Source organism: Pseudopodoces humilis, chromosome 16 (genome assembly GCF_049639895.1).
Source record: "Pseudopodoces humilis isolate 2021_Gansu_Grassland_sample_001 chromosome 16, ASM4963989v1, whole genome shotgun sequence".
Taxonomy (NCBI): Eukaryota; Metazoa; Chordata; class Aves; order Passeriformes; family Paridae; genus Pseudopodoces; species Pseudopodoces humilis.
The window spans coordinates 2,802,903-2,821,917 of NC_142215.1; the positions used below are offsets into that span (position 1 = coordinate 2,802,903).

Below are 19,015 nucleotides of genomic sequence, written 5' to 3' on the forward strand. Positions count from 1 at the left end.
CTGTAGTCGTGTTGGGACATCACGTAACAGGTTTTATGGCAGAATAGTTTGTCTAGCATCCATTAGATTTTGCATCAAGAATTTGGAAACGGGAAATTTATCACTGTGTTGTCCAGAGTGTTCTTTGGGGAGGAATTCACTTTGCTGGTGTGGGAAGGATTCCTGTCCCTGGTTTTGTCTCGTGCTGTGGCAGAGCTGGGTTTAGAGGACAAGATCTGCAACATCAGCTCGCACAAAACAATGGCTAAAGATGCAATTTAACAAATTCAGCTAATGGAATCGGGCTCCTTCAGCCCTTAGATGGAGATCTGAGTATGGCTTTTTACTGTGCTGCTATTTTGGTTTAACCTCTAGAGATGATGTCTGTTCTTGGAAGAGACAGATAAAGAGACTCTTAGTAAGGCTAAATGCGTTTTTCTCACCTCCGTTGGTGAAAGAAATGAGCTAATGTCCTGGTGACAGGAAGACATCTTTGGGGGAAGATGGGGAGGGGGGAAGAGGAAGACAAACCTGAAATCTTAAATGGCTTTTGATTGCCATGAAGTACTCAAGCAGACAATTGCTGGGATTACTACATTGACAAAGCATCCTGGTGAGCTGAATCGCTGGCACAGCCAGTGAAATGGGAAGCTGCTAGCAAGGCATTCCCGGGGTGGCAGCGTGTGCAGAGCCTTGATACCACTCTGAAAGGAATTAGGGATTCAGAGGCTGAATACCTCCAAATTGCTGTGGCTCAAAGGCCATTTACAGACACAGCTAAAAGGGACCGGAGCGGAAAGCATTTGCTGATCCTGGCTGCTGTGAATCCAGATAGGGTCTAACAAGAGGGGAAGCAATCCACTTCCTGAACATCAATCATGAGCAAAATGACCACTGCAAGGCAAAACAGGCCTGCTGGATTTTCGGGAGCCGCCGGCTCTTTGTAACAGTCGTGCTTTTGTAGTCTGTGAGGCAGAGAATAAGCTTTAGATCCACAGGTTTTGGGAGGGAGGATTTGCAGCCTCAGCAGTGATGGGATCTGACAGCCAGGTTAGCAGAGCTTCCCTTCCAGGAGGCTGGTGAAGCGCAGCAGCAGAACCACGGTGTCACTTGGAATGACAAGGAATAGTCGGGAAAAGAGCTGGGCAGGAAGGAGTTAAAGGGATGGCTGGGGTTCAGGGAAAGTGCAACAATATGTGCTGATGGTTTTGCAGTTGAGGGGAGTTGTCCTAAAAGAGCTACAGGAAGAAGAGGATGGGAATAAGCAGTCTCCCAGAAGATTTAAGTCTGTTGTCTCAGGAACAGAAATATCAGGCAGTTAACCCTTTTTTTTTTTTTTTTTTCCGTTTGCATAGCAACTAGATTTCCTGGGAAACGTGGCAGGAGAGTGGTGTGAATGCAGTTAATGGCGAGATGTCAGCGGCTGGCCCTTGGCAGCATCTCTGCAGGAGCACAGCCGCAGCACTCCTCGCTTTGGGACGGTCCCCACGGCACCGTCAAGTGCCACGAGGACCATGAGTGATGCCCAGGCTGGTGCTCAGCCATCCCTGTCCTGTGCAGAGGGATGCCCTTCCGAGGCTCCATTTCGAACGTGCTGCCTCTGTTGGTCGTGGCTCACAGGGATCTGCGCTGGAATCCAGATACTGAGTGCTCGGGAGAGCTCCTGAAACGCAGCCAGAAGGATTTGGGTGGGGTGTAAGGGAGTTCGTGTTATCTGTCCAAGCCTGCACTTACACCTTGTTGTGGCGCTTCTGAATTCCCATCTGGATCTCTTGGGGGGGTTTGGCCCGTTCTGGTTGCTGGTGAGGGGGTGTGATGGGTTGTGGAGCTGCTGCCTCTTGGGAGGGAGCCCTGTGAAGTGACTTTGAATGTCGTGTTTTACTTCATGTGTGAATGCTACCACAGTATTGCAGTAGTGAGAACTCAGTGTCCTGCTCAGGTACCCTCCTCCAGAAACACGATGTACTTGGGATTTCTGACCAGTAACCTAAAATTTGTGAGGATGTTTAAGGAGCAATATGAAAGGAACACAGTGAGAGCAGCTGTCACTGATATAGTGGGGGTAAAACAAAGTCACCTAAACCCTTCAAAATAACCATGTGGCCCAAAACTCTGAGACACTTGGGCTTTGATCTTAGCCTGACCCACTGACTGTCTGTGCCTGTGGGTGATGGATCCACTTCTGTCCCTGTGTCCACAAGGAAGGTAGATAAATATGCATGGACAAAAAACTGGCATCACTTAAAATCAGAGGAGTTTAGCTCAAAGGACTCAAAGAGCTGTGGAAGCTGCTTGGGTTCTCCATTAAAGCAATCCTGCAAAAACCTGAAAGGAACTTTTTCCTCAAAATTTGAATTCTGTAATGCAGATCTTAGTGACAGAGATCTGGAAATATAAAATCAGGGTTTTTTTGTGACCTCCCATGCTGGTTATCTGCAATTCCACGTGCAGGAGCAGCGTGCTGGTTTCCATGCTCGGTTCTCCTGCTTAAGCTGTGTTTCCTTGCTTCCCCTGTAACAAATGTTGTTGGAAGAATGGGACCTTGAAGAACAGTTATGCCAAACTAGCCCTAATTCAACATGGAATTTAGCTGCATTCAAGACATCAGTCTTTTGTGTCTGTTGTCTTGCTGAGTTCTTCACAAATTATGATTTTCTTCAGCGTAATTATACAAGATGACTATTTCTCAAAACTTTAAATGATTTCTCTGATCTCCTCTGAGGGAACTTCCTGAGCTGCAGACAAAAACCAAATACATTTTTTGTCGTAGTCTTCAGCTTGGGTCTCTACAAAGGGAGCACTGTCTGCATAACGCCACTGACTGTGCTTCTGCCGAGTCTGCAGAGCTGATAACAAAGCAAGATCATACAAATAAATAATAAATACTGGAAACTGAAGATAAAACATTCCAGATCTGTGCTGCTCCTGCTGCAAGCTGTGCTTTCAAGCTTTATTTTAAATGAAGAAATAACTTCTGACAACATTTCATTACTACAGTTGTGGTCACTTTTTTAAAAATACTGGGTTTTTTTTAGCACTCTTGGTGCACACAAGGTTTTCTGTATTTCATGAGTACCTGGGAGGCAGCTGGGATAAATTTTTTTCACTCAGTTTGCTTGTGACTTGCTTAGCCTAGGGTACAGGCAGGATATCCAGTGTGCAAAATGGGTGAGGAAGGGACAGTAAAATTGATTTGGTAGCCACCAATACTGAAGCATTACAGGACTCATGTCCTCTGCTTAGAGCTTTTTTTCCTGAGGAAGCATGACTTATTTTGTTTGTGTTTGTTTAATTTTCACTTTGATTTCCTTGTCAACACAGCCTTCTGGTTTGTGGAGTTCTGTGCCCTGTGCGCTGAAAGAAACCAGGTCACACAGCATCGTGCAGGTTTTTTTACCTCCTGGGGAGGGAAATAGAGAGCCTTGCTGTCCTGATTCATGCACATCCTCCTGCTTAAGCAGCAGATTCAGATTACATGGGGGAGATAAGGTTGGGATGTGTCAGGGTTTTTAAATGACCAGTTCAGTACAGTATCAGTTGTATTCACAAGCTGATATTTCTCTCTGGACAGAGTCGAAATAGCTTTGACTGAAGCCCTCAGTGATCCATCACTGCAGCCCAGGTGGTCTCTGCAGGTGCAGATACAGGAGTCTGGTGGCAGAAATGTTGTGTCAGTGTGTCCTTTGAACAGCTAAGGTGACCTGGTGGTGGGGAAGAAGGAGGATATTGAATTTCAATTAAAAATATTTTCTTGTTTTTTTTTTTTTTATTACCACCAAACATACAATCCTTTTGCAAATACAACCTGCAGGTCTTACATTGGAGAAACCCTGACCAGGAAAGTGGTGTCAGCTGGTGGAAGGGGGTGTTGGTGGGGCCACAGAGCTGGGGAGGTGTTGAGACAGGAGCTCTGTGCTCAATAGCTGAAGGGTCAGGTTGCTGACCATAACCTGACAAGACAAGGTAAACTACAGTGGATGTGGGAGGATTGGCAAAAAATGTAGGCTTTACATACTAAACTACAGACTTGCTAGTGATGGAGCCAAGTCTGATTATTTGCAACACTGGATAAAAAAGTTAAAAGCAGCTTTGATCAGAATTAATCCCTGCATTTATCAGTCCTTAGTTCTGCTGATAACTGGGGTCAAAAAAACCTACTTACAGTTCATCTCACCCTCTGTGGTTTGGCTTCTCTGGCCGAGTGCAACAGCGCGTTTCCTGAGCAAACTGTTCTCCCTGGATTCTGTCCCCAAAAACGGCCGCAGCTCGCTGTGGCTTCGACGTGAGGAGCAGCCCGTGGAGAGCCCATTGTCTCAGCCTCTGCTCCTGTTGACACAGACACTCAGGCTGTTTTTCCATGTGGGAGGGTTTCGTCCCTTTGGGTTCAAACAATCGCTCAAAGCCACGGTCACAAATAACACGTTGAGTTGTCTCATCCTAGAAATTGTGTTGTTGCAGGAGGTGAACAAAGGCTCAGTCAAGCTGTGCTGGTGCACGGTCGATGTGGTTGACGTGAGATCCCGAGGCTGGAGTAATGTTGTGGTGCTGACCCAGGTTCACACACAGGTCCTTGGGATGTGGATGTTGTTAGGGCACGGTCTTTCTGTCCCCGTTGTGTTCTTCACACAGGAATGTCTCTGTTTTACCCCAAAAATGGCTCATATGGGAAGATGGGCTCAAACTGGATTTGAGATGAGGGGTGTAGTGACTGGGAATCAAGCATGCCAGGGTTTATGGATGTGCATGCATTTTGTTCCCTTTCTGTTGAATGGGAGCTCTTCTCCTGACAGTAATCAGTGATTCTTGAGGTGAGGGTACCTGTTTGGAGAGCAGGGGATAAATTTAAACTGGGAATCAACAGAAGGGCTTGACTGCTTCCAGAAAGGAGCTAAAGCTTGGAGTGATAGAAGACATCCTGTGTTGTCCATAGATTAAAGGCAAATCTTTCATGATATGAAGAGGAAGTCTGAAAATACGTTGTTTGCTTTTGAGTAAAAAAGTAAATAAACAGAAATTTCCATAAAACTTTAGCTCATAACTTCAACTTGGTGGTTGTCTGGTGGTCCTGGGTCCACCCAAAGCCGTGCCTCAGTGGATGAGATGAGCTGCATTTCTCAGTAACTCCTTCTGTCCTTTCTTTCTGTGACACTAAAATTTAAATGCATCTTCCGTGAAGAAAAGTGTTTTGAGCTTAGACTGGGAGTTGATATGGGGAGCGCTGTGGGTGATTTGTATCTGGAGTGTGGGTGTCAGAAAATAAACAGCAGAACTTTCTTAATAGTGAAAGTTCAGGATGTGACCATGTTTCCTTTTAAAGCGGGCAGTTCTCAGTGCTTTAACAGGATATGATTTATAACCAGTAGTATTGTGCATTAATTGCATTGCTGATGATTAAAGGCCTCATCACCTCTGTTGTGAAGGCAGTGGGAATGTTTCCATTTGCTTTACTCTGCTCTTCAGGGAAGCTCAGATCTAAACTTTTGCTATGAAACACTACCCATGGCAGCAAGAAATCCAGAAGACAAAGCTTTTAAAGTAATTAGGTGATATTCATTACACACGGTGGAATTAGTGAGAAACTGTTAAGGTGTCAAAGTTGATGTTTAGGTAGTCTCATTAAATACCTCTGCATTTTCTGATGGAACTTAAGGAATAATTCTCCTGAAGTATTTTTACATTTCAGGCTTTTTATGATAGCTGATTCTGGAGATTTCAAATTTCAGATGGTCTGTGCTGCTCAAAATCTGCTCAGGTATTGGCAGGAAGCCTGTGCTGAGAGGCATCTGGTCAGAGTGACAGTGATGCATTGAGGGAATACTGTGTCCTTTACCTTGAGAGTGTTTTCACATCAGCTTTAGGTTATATTCTGAGTATAGTCACCAAATAAAATTATAAATTATTCTCCCTGTATATAAAAAGTGGCAAAACCTGTTGGTTTACCAACTAAAATAGTTTTCTGTGAGTTTCTGTGAGGGGTATGTGGTCTCTTCTCTTACCCCAGATAGAGTCTCAGAAAATGGTACTGCAAGCTTAATAATTTTTGAGGGCAAGGCTGTAGCAGTTACGTGACTGAAAATCCTCCCTGGAGGAGGCTGTGCTCTGCCTTGAGGAATCATCCTACAGCTCTTCCTGCGCTACCAATGACCCAGTTTGCCCACGCAGATGGGTTGGATTTGTCAGAGAGGAGCACGGAAGGTGCGGAACAGATGTTGTCGCTGCTCTGCAGAGGAAAGGCTCCTCTCCTGTGCTGCTTCTCCCCATTAAAACCTGGAATTAAGTGTCTGCAAAGCTGCTGGAGGTGCAGGTGTTGGGTAGCAGCATGTTATTGTGGGAATTATGAGTTTTGCAGGCATCTCTTAGAACTTTGCTGGTATGGACAAAGCCGCTTGAGGTTACTTCTGCTCCATGCTCTCTGCTTTGTTTCTCCACACACCATCTGGAGAAGTTGCTGTTTGGTTGTTTCCCAAGGGATGCCATTTCCTTAAAAGTTCATGTGAATTAACTCTCTGGAAGTCTGCATTTCTGAGTGCACATTTGAGCTTTTGGGGAGGCCTAGAGGGAATGGAAGGGGGCTATGATGCTGAATAACTTGCAGGGAAGCTTTGGAAGGAGTAAATCCAGTTGTATGTGAATTGTTGGCCTGTGTTGGCTCCCCCTCCATATTTTGTGATCAATAGCTGTTTGTGCAAAACTGAGTGTGCTTAAGGGATCCTGCTTCCCACTAGTGAACTGCTGCTATTGAATTACTTTCTCTAACATATGGAGGTGCAAAAATGGTACTCAGATGCTTGTCATACCAGAATTTTGTGGATGTTGTACCAATTGCTGTGTGTGCCATGTGAATGTCCTCATCCGTGCAGTAAAAAATAACCTTTCAAAGTGTTCAGAAAAGAAAATCTGTATAGCAGTTGAGCCATAGTCTGTGGTTGCACTCTCTGCCTTCCCTCGTTCGCGTACTTAATTTTTCCTTCTTGTGTTTTTCAATCTAGAACGTGGTCCAAAACCATTCCTGGCAAGGTCGAATTCTTCTCCAGCGAGGGCTCGGACACCTCTATCCCCATCCCCATCGTGCCGCTTCCAGGTGTCGATGACTCCTACCCCCCCCAGAAGAAATCCTTCATGATGCTCAAATACATGCATGACCACTACTTGGACAAATACGAATGGTTTATGAGGGCTGACGACGACGTTTACATCAAAGGGGACAAACTGGAGAACTTCCTCAGGAGCCTGAACAGCAGCGAGCCGCTGTTCCTGGGGCAGACCGGCCTCGGCACCACGGAGGAGATGGGGAAGCTGGCGCTGGAGCCGGGTGAGAACTTCTGCATGGGGGGGCCAGGAGTGATCATGAGCCGGGAGGTGCTGCGGAGGATGGTGCCCCACATCGGCGAGTGCCTGCGGGAGATGTACACCACCCACGAGGACGTGGAAGTGGGACGCTGCGTGCGGAGGTTCGCGGGGGTGCAGTGTGTCTGGTCCTACGAGGTAAGGACGAGGGGAATGGGGAGATGGCTTTTGTGGGGAGGCAGAGAGGAGGATTGCTGCTGTACACAGCAGTTCCCCCAGCCCTCACCTCCCTCTGCAGCATCACCATCCAAATGTGCAGTTTCTGCGCCTTTTGTTTCCTGCAAGCGTCACCCTTGGAAAGACCTAGAAAAATTTGGAAATGCAGCAGTAAGGAGGGAAATGGAGGAACATTCATTATTCATAACAGATATTTTTATTTGGATAGAAAGGGAATAAGCTTAAATCAAAATGGCCTCGAGTGCCTGCAGTCCTGAGTGTCCAAGCCTCTTTTATCTTCTTTAGCTCAGTATGCCATGGTGTCAGCGTGGGAAATGGATGATACAATTACCGTGTTTCTTACTGCTGTTGAAATGTGTGAGGCTGACAGATGTTTGCCCTGACAGTGGCAGTTTTTCCCCAAACTGGAGAGGTCTCATGGTGGCTGGCACTGTAACCCTGCATGCTGAGCTGCCTCCTGGCAGCCCAAATCTGCCGCTGCTCCGGGCACTCGCTGGCAGCGCCATCCTGCAGGCGCCTGCTCAGCAGGTCCTTGACGTCAGCAGAGACAAGCCACCACTCTTACTGAAACTCATGGTCTGCCCACACTGATGTGCCTGCAAATTTGGCATTTTGGGGGAGAGGAAATTAGAGAGCCTGGATGTGGCAGAGTTTCCTGCTGCTGTTTGTTGTGAGCTGGCAGCTCCTCCCTGGGGTGACAGGGGCTTCTCCTGCCTGAGTGTGCTGGGATCCTTGAAGTGAGTCCTGGCTGTGTACAGACTGCCTGATTGAAAACACCTCCTGGGCTTGACCTGCACTTTCACCAGGGCAAATGCTGGTGGGTCTGCCTTAGAAATATGGGAGAAGTGGAAAGCAGAAGAGAGGTTGAACAGTTTGTCTCTGTACACAAACATTTATGACCTGACACAACTATGTCCTTTTATGAGATATGGTGAAGGGGGGTTCTTCTGCCTGTGTGACAGGAGCTGTGGTCACACTGACGGGGTCACAGACAGTGACAGATACTGCTGCTGAGCCACTGTTTCACTGGCAAAGACTTGGGTTTAACTTTTGACACTCAGTTTCTGCCCCCAAAAGCTGCTGCTTTGTTTCAGTTCACAACTCAGCGACCGGGAAGCCTCTGAGGAAGGGGAAGGAGGTTTCCAGCTGCAGTTATTAATTAATATCTTTTGTGCCTGGAGATTTTCTGGACTAACAGTGCCTCTCTCCACGTTCCCTGCTTTCAGACCTGGAACTAGTTTATGTCTTGCCAGCATTGTGGTTTAACCATTCGTAAAGAGTCAGTAACTTTTTCCACAGTTTTTAGCAGCATAAAATTTTTACTATAGACATTCAGAGTAGAAATAACTTCTGGTGTGAATGCCTGTACCATCTGGCATTTGATAAGTTACTGAAGGTCAGCATTTTGGTCCTATTGAAACTGGCAAAGAGCTCCTAAATTCAGTATAACTAAATGTTGGGCTGAAATAGCCAATGATAGCCCACAAGTGCACTGGGAATGCTGTCTGACAGGAATAGATGGGGCTTTCTCATAATCTGTTTTGTTTGATGAGCTTCTGTTATTATCCTTAATGCTGGATTCTCCTGAGTGCCATGAATTGCTTAAAACTGGTTTGTGTGAAGTGTATAAACTGTTGGGTGTTCAGAAGTAACCCGTGAGTGTGGGATGTTGAGGCTCAGCTGTTTGGGAGAGTAGGAAGAGTTTCAATGACAAAAGGACACAGCTTCTGCAAGATGTAGGTCCACTCTCATTTAGTTGTGGCTTTTCAGTTTAAATACCTGCCATCTTTTTTGATCTGGTCCTCTCATTGCCCAGATGAAATGTGTCTGGTATTTTATTTCAGATAAAGCACTAGCTGTGTGAAAAAACACAGCTGTCGCAACAGCTGTGTTAGGAAGGCTTGGTGTAAAAACGACATTTTCCATGTCTTGTATGTTCATGAACATCAAGTAACAGGCCACTGTAAGTGAATTGCAAAATGTTGTGTTTCACTGAGCTTCTGATAGAGCAAAAAGTTTATCTGTGTCTGCTCTGCTGGGGCACAGCCACCACATCCTTCACAATTTCCATTGGAAGAAAAGCTGTGACAGCACAGGGCTCAGCAGACAGAGCAGTGTTGGCCTTAGAAATCCCAAACCTCAAACTTCTCCTTTGCAGCCTGCACTTCCTATTCTAAAAAGGCTCAAGTGGCAGCACAAGCAAGGAGCTCAGGTCTCTGCTGTCAGCCCCCAGCTCTCTGGGTTTCCTTCTCAGCATCTCAGGCGTGGAGTGCCCTCACCTCACTGCGGGTGGCTTTCCCCTGCACTGTTCTTGTGGTGGGCTCCCTGCCCAGAATCATTTTACTCATCTCCATGACTTTCACTGCCCCCTTTCTCTGATTTTAGGATCCCACAATGTCTTTACTGTGCTGCTCATCTTCCCTGGCCCTGGCTCTGGTGGTGTGCCCGAATGCATCACCAGGCCGGGCTCTGTGTGGCTTTTCTGCTCGCAGCAGTCTGTCTCAAAACCTCTTTTTTTCCCCCTTCCTGTGTTTCTGTCACTCCTCTGCTCTCTGCAGTGCCTCTCAGACCACTTCATCAGAGTGGCACCGGTTATTGCCCGTTTCAAGACTTGTGAGGATTTGTTCACACTGTTCCTGCCATCAGGAGCTTTTCAGCAGAGACAGCAGAGGAACTGACACCACCATTCTTTGGACTTCCTGTGTCATCTCAGCCCAGAAGAGCAGCAGCAGCGTGTGCAGGGTTGAGGACAACTGCAGCTCTCAGGGCTCTGGGGAGCTCTGACCCATCCAGGCTTTGGGAGCACTTTGCAGCCCACAATGGATTTTAAGCTCCTGTGACCAGGCTCGGAGCTGTTCCCTTGTTTGACACAGGTTGAGTGAGTCACAGATGAGACATGGCTGTTAAATGTAAGTTCTTTAGGGCAAGGATTATCATCATTGTAAAAACAAAACCCAGACTGGCGCTGCTGTTTGACAAATAACTATAAAATTCAGTGTTCTATAGGGTGGAGCATCTGAAGCCAGAGAGTTTATGCAGCAAATGATAAGAAAACAGTCATGAAAAGAATGGAGCTGTGAAATCTCTGAAGCTTCCAGAAGGATGCTTGAGAGGTTATGAAGAAATACAGAGTGTAGTCCTTTTTCTTGAGGAGAACTGAAGGCTTGGAGTGAACTTTCTCAGAAGTGGTTCTGCATTTCTAGTGAATATTGGTATTTTAGACTTCTGGCACATTGCTGGGTGTTATTTCAGACTTAAGTCTCCTTCTTTCTTCCCTTTCCTCCCACCAATAGTTCTTCCAGTCCATCTCATGTGGATCACAGGGATGTGGAAGTTCTGTTTTCTCCTACACTGCCACGCAGGGTCTTGGATTTCAGCCTGAGAACATGTTCTGGTTTTGATGACAAGCTCTTTCATTTGTGATTTAAACCATCCCAAAATTATTGTTGATTCTCAGTATTGTGTCTGATATTTCCTTTAAATGCACCTGAATTACAAAGTCACCACTGTGTAGCTTGGTGTTGTTTCAGCCTTGTTTTGCAGCTGTTGCTGCATAATTTCCTAATTTGTGGTTAACAGCTTCACAACTTTATTACAGGCTCTTTGTAGCTGCTAGAAGTTAAGGCAGTGCTGATATATCTCATTAATTTTTTCAGTATTAAAGCACTTCTTATACATGCTGCTTTCAGGTGATTCCAATTCCTTCCTGTGTGTCCTACAGTGCAATAGAAACGGGTGGATCCAATCTTTTGCTACCTCTGACAGGTATAAATGACCAGTTTTGTCTGTCTTATCTCCTGTTCTGATTGAGGTTGTGGGAGAAATAAGGTGAGATGCAGCAAGTGACAGGATTTTTTACACTATACTTGGAAAAGAAGATGTGATGAGGGCAGCGATCACACCAAGAAAGGTGAGGAAGAGCAGGTCCAACTTTTTGGGTGTTGGTGAGGGGGAAAATAGAAAACTAGAAATCCCAAACCTGGTGACCAGGGTTAGCAGGGGGCTTTGGGAAAAGGGGCTTTGAATTAACATTTTGTGTGGTCTTTCATCTGGAGTAATTGAAGATAATTGCTACTGAAGTTAAGAAAGCCCTTAAAGTGCACGTTATATCTGCTAAGTACACTGGTAGTGCCAGAACGTAGCATTTCTGGGATGGATGTTCCCAAGGGCAAAACTGAACTTTATGTTTTCTGTAGGTCAGCTGGGGGAGAAAAAAAAATAAAAAAAAATTACTCCTGCAGTGATTGATCAGTTCTGAATGACTGGAAAGAGGTGGTGTTAATGGCAAACCTCCAGTTCCTTTGCTTTATCCTTTGTGAAAACCTTTTCTCATTAAAAAAAAAAAGGAGATTGATCCTGTTGTGGTTGGGTGGTGAGTGACACCCAGCACAGAGTGCTCTCAGGGCAGTGCAGGGTGGGGTTTGTGAGGAGGTGCTGGGTGTTCTGGAGCACCTCTGTTCTCTGCAGACACCGGGGACAGTGGGGTTGGACTGTGGGGTTTGGTTGTTCTTGCTCTGTGAACCTCTCCTTCGACTCCCAGCCAGCAAATGAAAGATTTGTCTTGTCTTTGTGGTAGGAGCTTCCAGCAGCACTCCTGAAATGAGACATTATTATGTGTCTGTATTGTCCTGGCTTCAAAGCTTGGACGTTTTCTGAAGTCAGAGCATGGAAACTTGGCAAACCCTGACAGCACAGACACCTTATCTTGCTGTGGGAGCAGCCCACTGCATCTCTTCATTTCCAGAAACCTGTGATGTGAATTGTGTGTGAGAGAGAGGGAGGATACAAGCATGCCCAGAGTTTTAGGGTGGATGTTTATATACTATCTTTCCTCCAGCACTAAATTTTATCTTTGGAACGCCTCAGAGATGTCTTTTTGGCTTTGGATTAAGGTGTAAGTGGGTGGCCATGCATTCTGGGGATGGATGGAGATTGAGCTTCCTGAAGGTAATGAGGAATGGCATTTTATCAAAGGACAGACAGGTAAGACTAGAAAAGAGCATTATCTGGGCAGGGGAGGTGATGCATGGGGCACAGGGTGAGACTGAAATACATGACTGATGTGACAGGGAGTCCATGACAACAGTGGGGGAGGCAGCGTGGTATGACCACTGTGGTCTAATTTTAGTGTTTGCTGAGGAGGAGGGCACAGAGGTCAGGGGAGAGAATAAAGGCTGCAGACTGGGTTTGTGAAACCCAGGTGTGGGTTAGGAGGATTTGGAAGGTTTGGAATGGGAAACAGGTCTCAGGTCCACAGCCAGGTCCTGACCTAGCTTTTTCACTTCAGAAAATAACTGAGTATTTGAGAACCAGATATTCCAAAGAGGGAAAACTTGACATTACTGAGTATTTTCCTACTGACTTCTGAATGCATGTTGGTCAAGGTTTATTCTGTGTTGTAGAAATGAAGAGCAAGTGTTTTAACAAAACTTGAGTCTGGGTTCCACTCACTTTGTGCAGAATATCCTTTTCAGAGAGGAGGGCTGGGGGCTTTGTGCTGAAACAGAGAGGCCTTTCCAGGCTGTAGAGCCTGTTTGGGACTGACCTAGTTTTTGTGAGCACATGGTTAATCTGTCCTTAGTTAGCTGGATGACTTGACCTAATGCCTAAGCTGAGGGTTGCTGAAATGAGGACTTTGATGGTGTCGTGCAGACTCTTAGGAAGCTTCAGCCATGAATCCAGCAAACAGAAGTATTGCTTTTCCCCCATTACTGTTGTCTTGGAGTGCAGTGATTTTGTTATAAATTAGGATCTGTTCAGCCTGTTGAGTTGAGGGAGACATCAGGATTAGTTGTTATCATGAGGACAAGTCAGGAAAGGCTAATCTTTCATAGCATGACAGGACAAAGAACTCTAATAAAATAGCTCATCATGCCAGTTTCTTCATTAAGGCACTCAGAAGATAGCTGAGGATTTGAGGTTGTTATATTGAACAGCAGTGGGGATAGGCAGGAGGTGAGTCTGAGACTAGAAGCGTTCTATTGTATATTTTTCTTTTGAACTGATGGGGGTAAAATCTTACTTTACAGCTTGCTGGAGCTGTGATCCTCTGGTAGGGGAATCTCACCTGACTGGAGACCTTGGAAGGACACTGTTAAATTCCAAATCTAATCAATGGCAATCCCAGGAATACCTTTGTAGTCAGTTATCTCCTATGGGTCAATGATATCTGACCAAACATTGAGCTGGCAAGTTTCCTTTTTCATCTTCTTTCGGGCTTATTTCTGAGTGTAAAAGATGAAGGTGAGGGGAATAAACCATTTCATGGATACCTCTGTATAAGACCAGTATCTCTCTAAGTGTTCTGTGTGACTAGACAGTGATAAAAATAGATTAAAAACTTGTTTTTCTTGACTGAAGGGGACACAAATGTTATCAGCTGGGCTTCTCAGTTACGTAGAAGGTGACTGTGACCTGCATGCTTGGGGGAGGGAGGGTTAATTGTGTTAATTTGGAGAGAATATTTGTATTTTTTTCCCTCAATGAGTTAAAGTCAAGTTCTGTGAGCAGCTTAAAGCACCAGCAGCAAGGAGGTGTCAGAGCCTGTGAGCATGGGAGAGAAAAGCCAGGCTTGTTTGGTGGTGGGAAGTAAAAACAAAGCGCTGATGTGGGAAGGGGCTCAATATAAACTTAGCTGAGGTCGCCAACAGGGTGGATAGGAACACACAGCTCAAATGCTTTCAGTGCTACCTGTACCATAATTGGAGTATGATGTTCTAAGAAATACTTGATTTTTTTCAATGAAAACAATTGAATTATCACTGAGAAGAAACAAAGCTAGGATTTTTTAAATGGATGGACACAATGGGTCTCGGAGTAACATCTATTTGTTACTTTAAAAAAACCCACCAACCAAATCTGGTGTAAAAGATCACCATTTTCTTTTGAACTTTCAGTGAATGAGCACAGATAATGTTCTGTACAGTGGCTGTAGCCACAGTGGTGTGTAGCACTAATCTGCAATGAAGGGTTTTCTTAATGCTTTGGGAAAGAATATTTCCTAGCAGGATGGGTGCTGAGACACTTCCCTTGCTCCCTGGGCTGATGGTGTACCAGGCCAGTGTCCGAGGATACATTTGTGATCTGTACAGTCACGTTTTCCCCAGTTCACACTGTTTGCAGTCACTGGTGTGCTGGGAGAGATCCCAGAAAGAGCTGTGAACAGCAGCTGACTCCTCACCCTAGCCAGGAACTCCCAGTTCATCTTTTGCTTCTCCGAAATTCAGCGTCCTTGATGAACTTTACAGCCCCCCAGTGCTGACAAGGCAGAAAATGGAGTTTGGTGCTGCTTTTTTCATAGTTTGCATCTGCAGTTACAAATGAGAACTGCACGTCTTGAGTGTCCCTGTGTGCTGTCCCTGAGTGTACCTCACATCTCAGGATAGAGATTGGCTTTTTTGGGCTATGGGGGAGAACATGGGCAGAGAAGGTGCAAGATGACAACCTGAAGCAGTTTAACCCTGTTCTGGCTGTGTCTGGTGGCCCTGGGGATGGGGGGGAGTCTGTAATCTGGTTGCACAGAGGATTAATTGCCCTGCATTTGTCTAACCTCATTTCCTGTAGACACCTCCCAGCTCCAGAGCTGCCGTTTTGTATTCTAAACCCATCTGATTTGAAGCAGGGAACTCAATTCTACTTTGCTGGACTGTTACAGCATCTTAATTGATCTTTAAAATCCTTAAAACATTTTCTCACTAATTTCCTGTGTTAAAAGCTTATCTGGACTCCTGGTGGTGTGAACTTTTCATGGTTATCAGCTGGAGACCTCTTAAAATCTTGCCAGAAATCCTGACTGCCTGAAAGGTGGGGATTATCTTCCTGCATGCCTCGACCAAAATGACCTTTATGTGTCACAAAGAAGTTGGGAACTTAATTGGAAAAGTTTGGGGGACTAACTGGTTTTGTTTTCTTAAATTTGAAAGTTTCAGCTAAAAGTGTATTTGAGAGCCCTTACAAAACTGAAAGCTGAGTTCTGGTTATTTCTGGTTAGATTTTTTACATGAAAGTAAACTTCTTTCTGCTGGTAGCCTCAGTGAGAGCAAGTTAGTGTTTTTTTTTCCAGTTGTGTCTTGAACAAGTTAAAAGTGGTGCTACAATAATGAAACAAAAGTAAAAGTTGTGACAGATTTTTATGGGGGGACTCTTGAGAACCTATTGAACTTCATGCCAGTTACTTGCAGCTTGTGTGGTAATGGTGATTTCAGGAGAAGAATCAATGCCTGCATACAATTTATATTGCTGTTAGGGACCCAAGCTAATAGGGACCATTCTTTTAAAGTCTCTTTGAATAGGAAATATCTGTTTATCCATTTATCTCTTGCCCACACTTCAGTGTTGTGCCTGATGTGAAGTATTGGTGGCAAAAGGAGAGCCCCTTTTCCAGGGAATGAGCATGGAAGCAGTTTTTCCTTTTCACAGAGAGCTTTGCAGCCTGTGTGATGCCATTTTTACCTGAGCTGCTGGCAGGGACTTGCTCCCAGGGCTGCAGTGTGGGTGAAGCTTCAGTGGTCAGCTTCTGTGCTTGGTGATCTGATGTCCTGGGAGCATTGCCACAAACAGCTTCATTTGTGCTGGTTTATACTGAGAGCACATGGATGTGAGCCCTGAATGTTTGTGCAGAGCTGTGAGAGGAGGCTCCTGGAGCCAGTGCTTTGGAGTCAGTAGTTTAGAAAAAGGTTTAGGAAAAGGCAAAGGCATGGCGTGCTCTTGTGTAATGAAGAGAGCACAGGTAGGGTCATGCCCACTGGATCTAAGTTCCATCCAAGTCTTTGGGTTTAATCCTTCCTACTGAATGGCTTTAGGGAGCTCCAGCTGAGCACTATATTTTTGTTCTTGGAAACAGTCTTCAGAAGCATCCGGTACTCTTTGTGGATTAAGCACAGGTTCTGACACAGAGGCTAGGATTAGTGATGAAATAAATGGGAACCCATGGTTTGGAGTCAGCCAGCGGTTCATTAGAAAGCAGAAAAGGGTAGTAGAAAACTGCCTGCAGTTCCTGAAGTGCCACTGTCACCTTCTTTCAGCTGCAAAGAAAAGCGTGTTATCAGAAAAATAAAGGGGGACATTACCAGAAAGCTCCTCTACCTCAGGGCTGCCCCAGCCCTTGTGGGGAGGCAGCCAGCACTTGGATGCTGTGTCCTTGCCTGCTGTCCTCATGGCTGTGCTCAGCCATGTGTCAGGGTGTCCTCTGAAAGGCAGGCACAAGTCTGCTCATGAAAACTTGCTGCCTGCTCTTGTTCATGGTTGCCACTTCAGATTGGAGCAGCTGGTTCGAAAAGCGCTCCCAGAGCTGCAGCGGGGTATTAATGAAGGTTCCTCTGCTCATGGGCCTTCAATGGGTGTAATTACTTGGCAGTAACTTCTTTAAACCTTATTTGAGTTAAAGCTACATGTTTTGGCTGGTTATGTCACCACTGTATTAGTGAGGAATGCAGGAGAGAGAGTGCTAGTTTGCATTAACTGAGCTGCTTTAATCCTTTGTAACCATACTTTTTACTGTGTGCTACTGTCTTACAGAGAGAGAAAACACTTGCCCAAGGGACAGCAGAATTCGCTCCTCAGCATCTCTGCATAAGGACAGTGTTATTTGTCCTCAGAAGGACAAAGGTCTTAGTAGGTGGGTTGTTGAGAATTAACATTAAGTGTAATTCTGCATAGATGTTCATTGGGGAACTGTCTGTATCTAAGGTCTGAATTTTTTATAAAGCTTTTTTCCTACAGTTCCTCTCAATGGTAGGGTGCAGAGTGGGTTAAATGCCTGACCCATTTTTCTTTTAATAGTTTCCTACAGTCTTCAGACCATATGCTTGAAAAAAAGTCTTGTCCAACATTAGTGACTCAGAACATACACCTCTCACATTCATTGTCCAGGTCAGCAAAAATATTGTGCCCCTTGCATGTGTATCTTTCTTGTCCTGACAAAAGAGAAATTTGCTTACCCTTATCACAAGGTGATTTATCAAGAAACCTTACCCTCACCTTAACTTAACTTGTTTGTTTAAGCTTATCACAGATTTATTAACTGGCATACTTGTTTTTATATCCTTTTCTTATTGAAGATACTTCCTAGCATCCTTGGCCAAGGGGAACTTTATTTAAAAAAAAGCAAACAGCCAACAACTGTGAGACAATAGCAGATTTAATCTTCATAAAGCAGCAGGGCTTTTGCTTCCCTGGGAATGTTTGCTAACTGTGGCTTTTCCAGGTTTTGGACAGAACTATTTTCCTTTGACTTTTTCAAATATTCTTTTTTTTCTCTCCCCTCTCTCTGCCTCCCTGGAGCTGAAACATGCACTGCAGTCACTGCGAGAGCCTTTTGCAGTTGCACTTTTTCTTGCTGTGTTTTACTGGGCCCAACTGGAAGCCACTTCTGATCCTGTGGAATAATGTGTTTGGCTGAATCCTGAAGTTTGCTGCTGCTGTGTGTGCTTGTACTGAGGAAAAACCATCCACATGGTTTCTTATCTTCCCCAGGCCAAAAATAACACCACGGCTCCTGCGGCCTTGAAGAATTAGCCTAATTTCAGAACTGGAAACCAGGGCGAAGATGAAAAGTGTGTTTCAAGATATATAAAATAGCAGCTGGGTGCTTAAGCACAAGGATGAAAAGCCTTTGTCTGGGGCTCTGGCTGGTGGATCACAAGTATTTGTGATGATCTTTTGCAGGGACAAGCCTCTGCTGAATGGCTCTGCTTTAAACCAGGCCGTGAGGTTCCGACATGGGACCTGCAAGCGAGGGGGATGGAAGGTGAGGGCAAAGTCATCTTCCTTGTGGCTGCAGAGTGGCTCCTGCAGATCCCTGACGTGGGTCATTCCTCCATCCTGCCTTGTGCCATCTGCCCTGGGGTCCCTGGGGCAGGGGAGGTGTGAAATGTGTAACCCCGTTTATCCTGTGAGGTGGTCAGGCCGTACAGAAAATGCCTTGTTTCTGTTCAGCCAGCACAAAGGCTCTTTTATAGCTGCTTGGCCATACATCTGTCGAGGTGCCTCAGACTGTTAGCACTGGTTACTGTTTGAGGTATGCAGCTCCCAGGCTGTGATGTACAGTGATATGTTGTTTATATGTTGCCTCCCTTTCCTTTTGAGGATAGGGAGCTGTGCTGTGTCCTGCCCTGAACAAAGCTGGTGTTAGTTATGGGATGGAGCAGTAGCCTGGAGATTTTCCTCTTTAAAAGCAGACTGGAATCCTTCTGTTTCACACTTTGAATTAAACATCTGAATTTGGCAGCGACTGCAGGACAATAGAACTTTCTCTGGGGAAAGTTGTCTTCAATTTCTTCTCCAGAGACAGACCTGGCTTGAAAGACATTGTGTGCACCATAACAGAGGCACCCCGGTCCATCACCAGGTACTTAAATGGAAAAAACCCTGACTTCTTAAAACTTTTGAACTTTATTGCAGCCTTTGGATTAATTTCCCCATCTTTTCCCCGCCTCCACTGTTACTTTTCTCCTGCACGTGTCCTCATGCTTGTTCCACAGACACTTGGCTGAAATCAGTCCTGCCCAGAAAT

The 19,015-nt window shown here is 45.4% G+C and overlaps 1 protein-coding gene across 1 annotated transcript in view; it reads left to right on the top strand.

The window, feature by feature from the left end:
• Positions 1–19,015, top strand: part of CHSY1 (chondroitin sulfate synthase 1) — a 75,275-nt gene that overhangs the window by 2,206 nt on the left and 54,054 nt on the right. Inside the window, exon 2 of the mRNA XM_014251219.2 lies at positions 6,969–7,464. Coding sequence (XP_014106694.2) covers positions 6,969–7,464 — 496 coding nt within the window. The remainder of the gene's footprint in view (positions 1–6,968; positions 7,465–19,015) is intronic.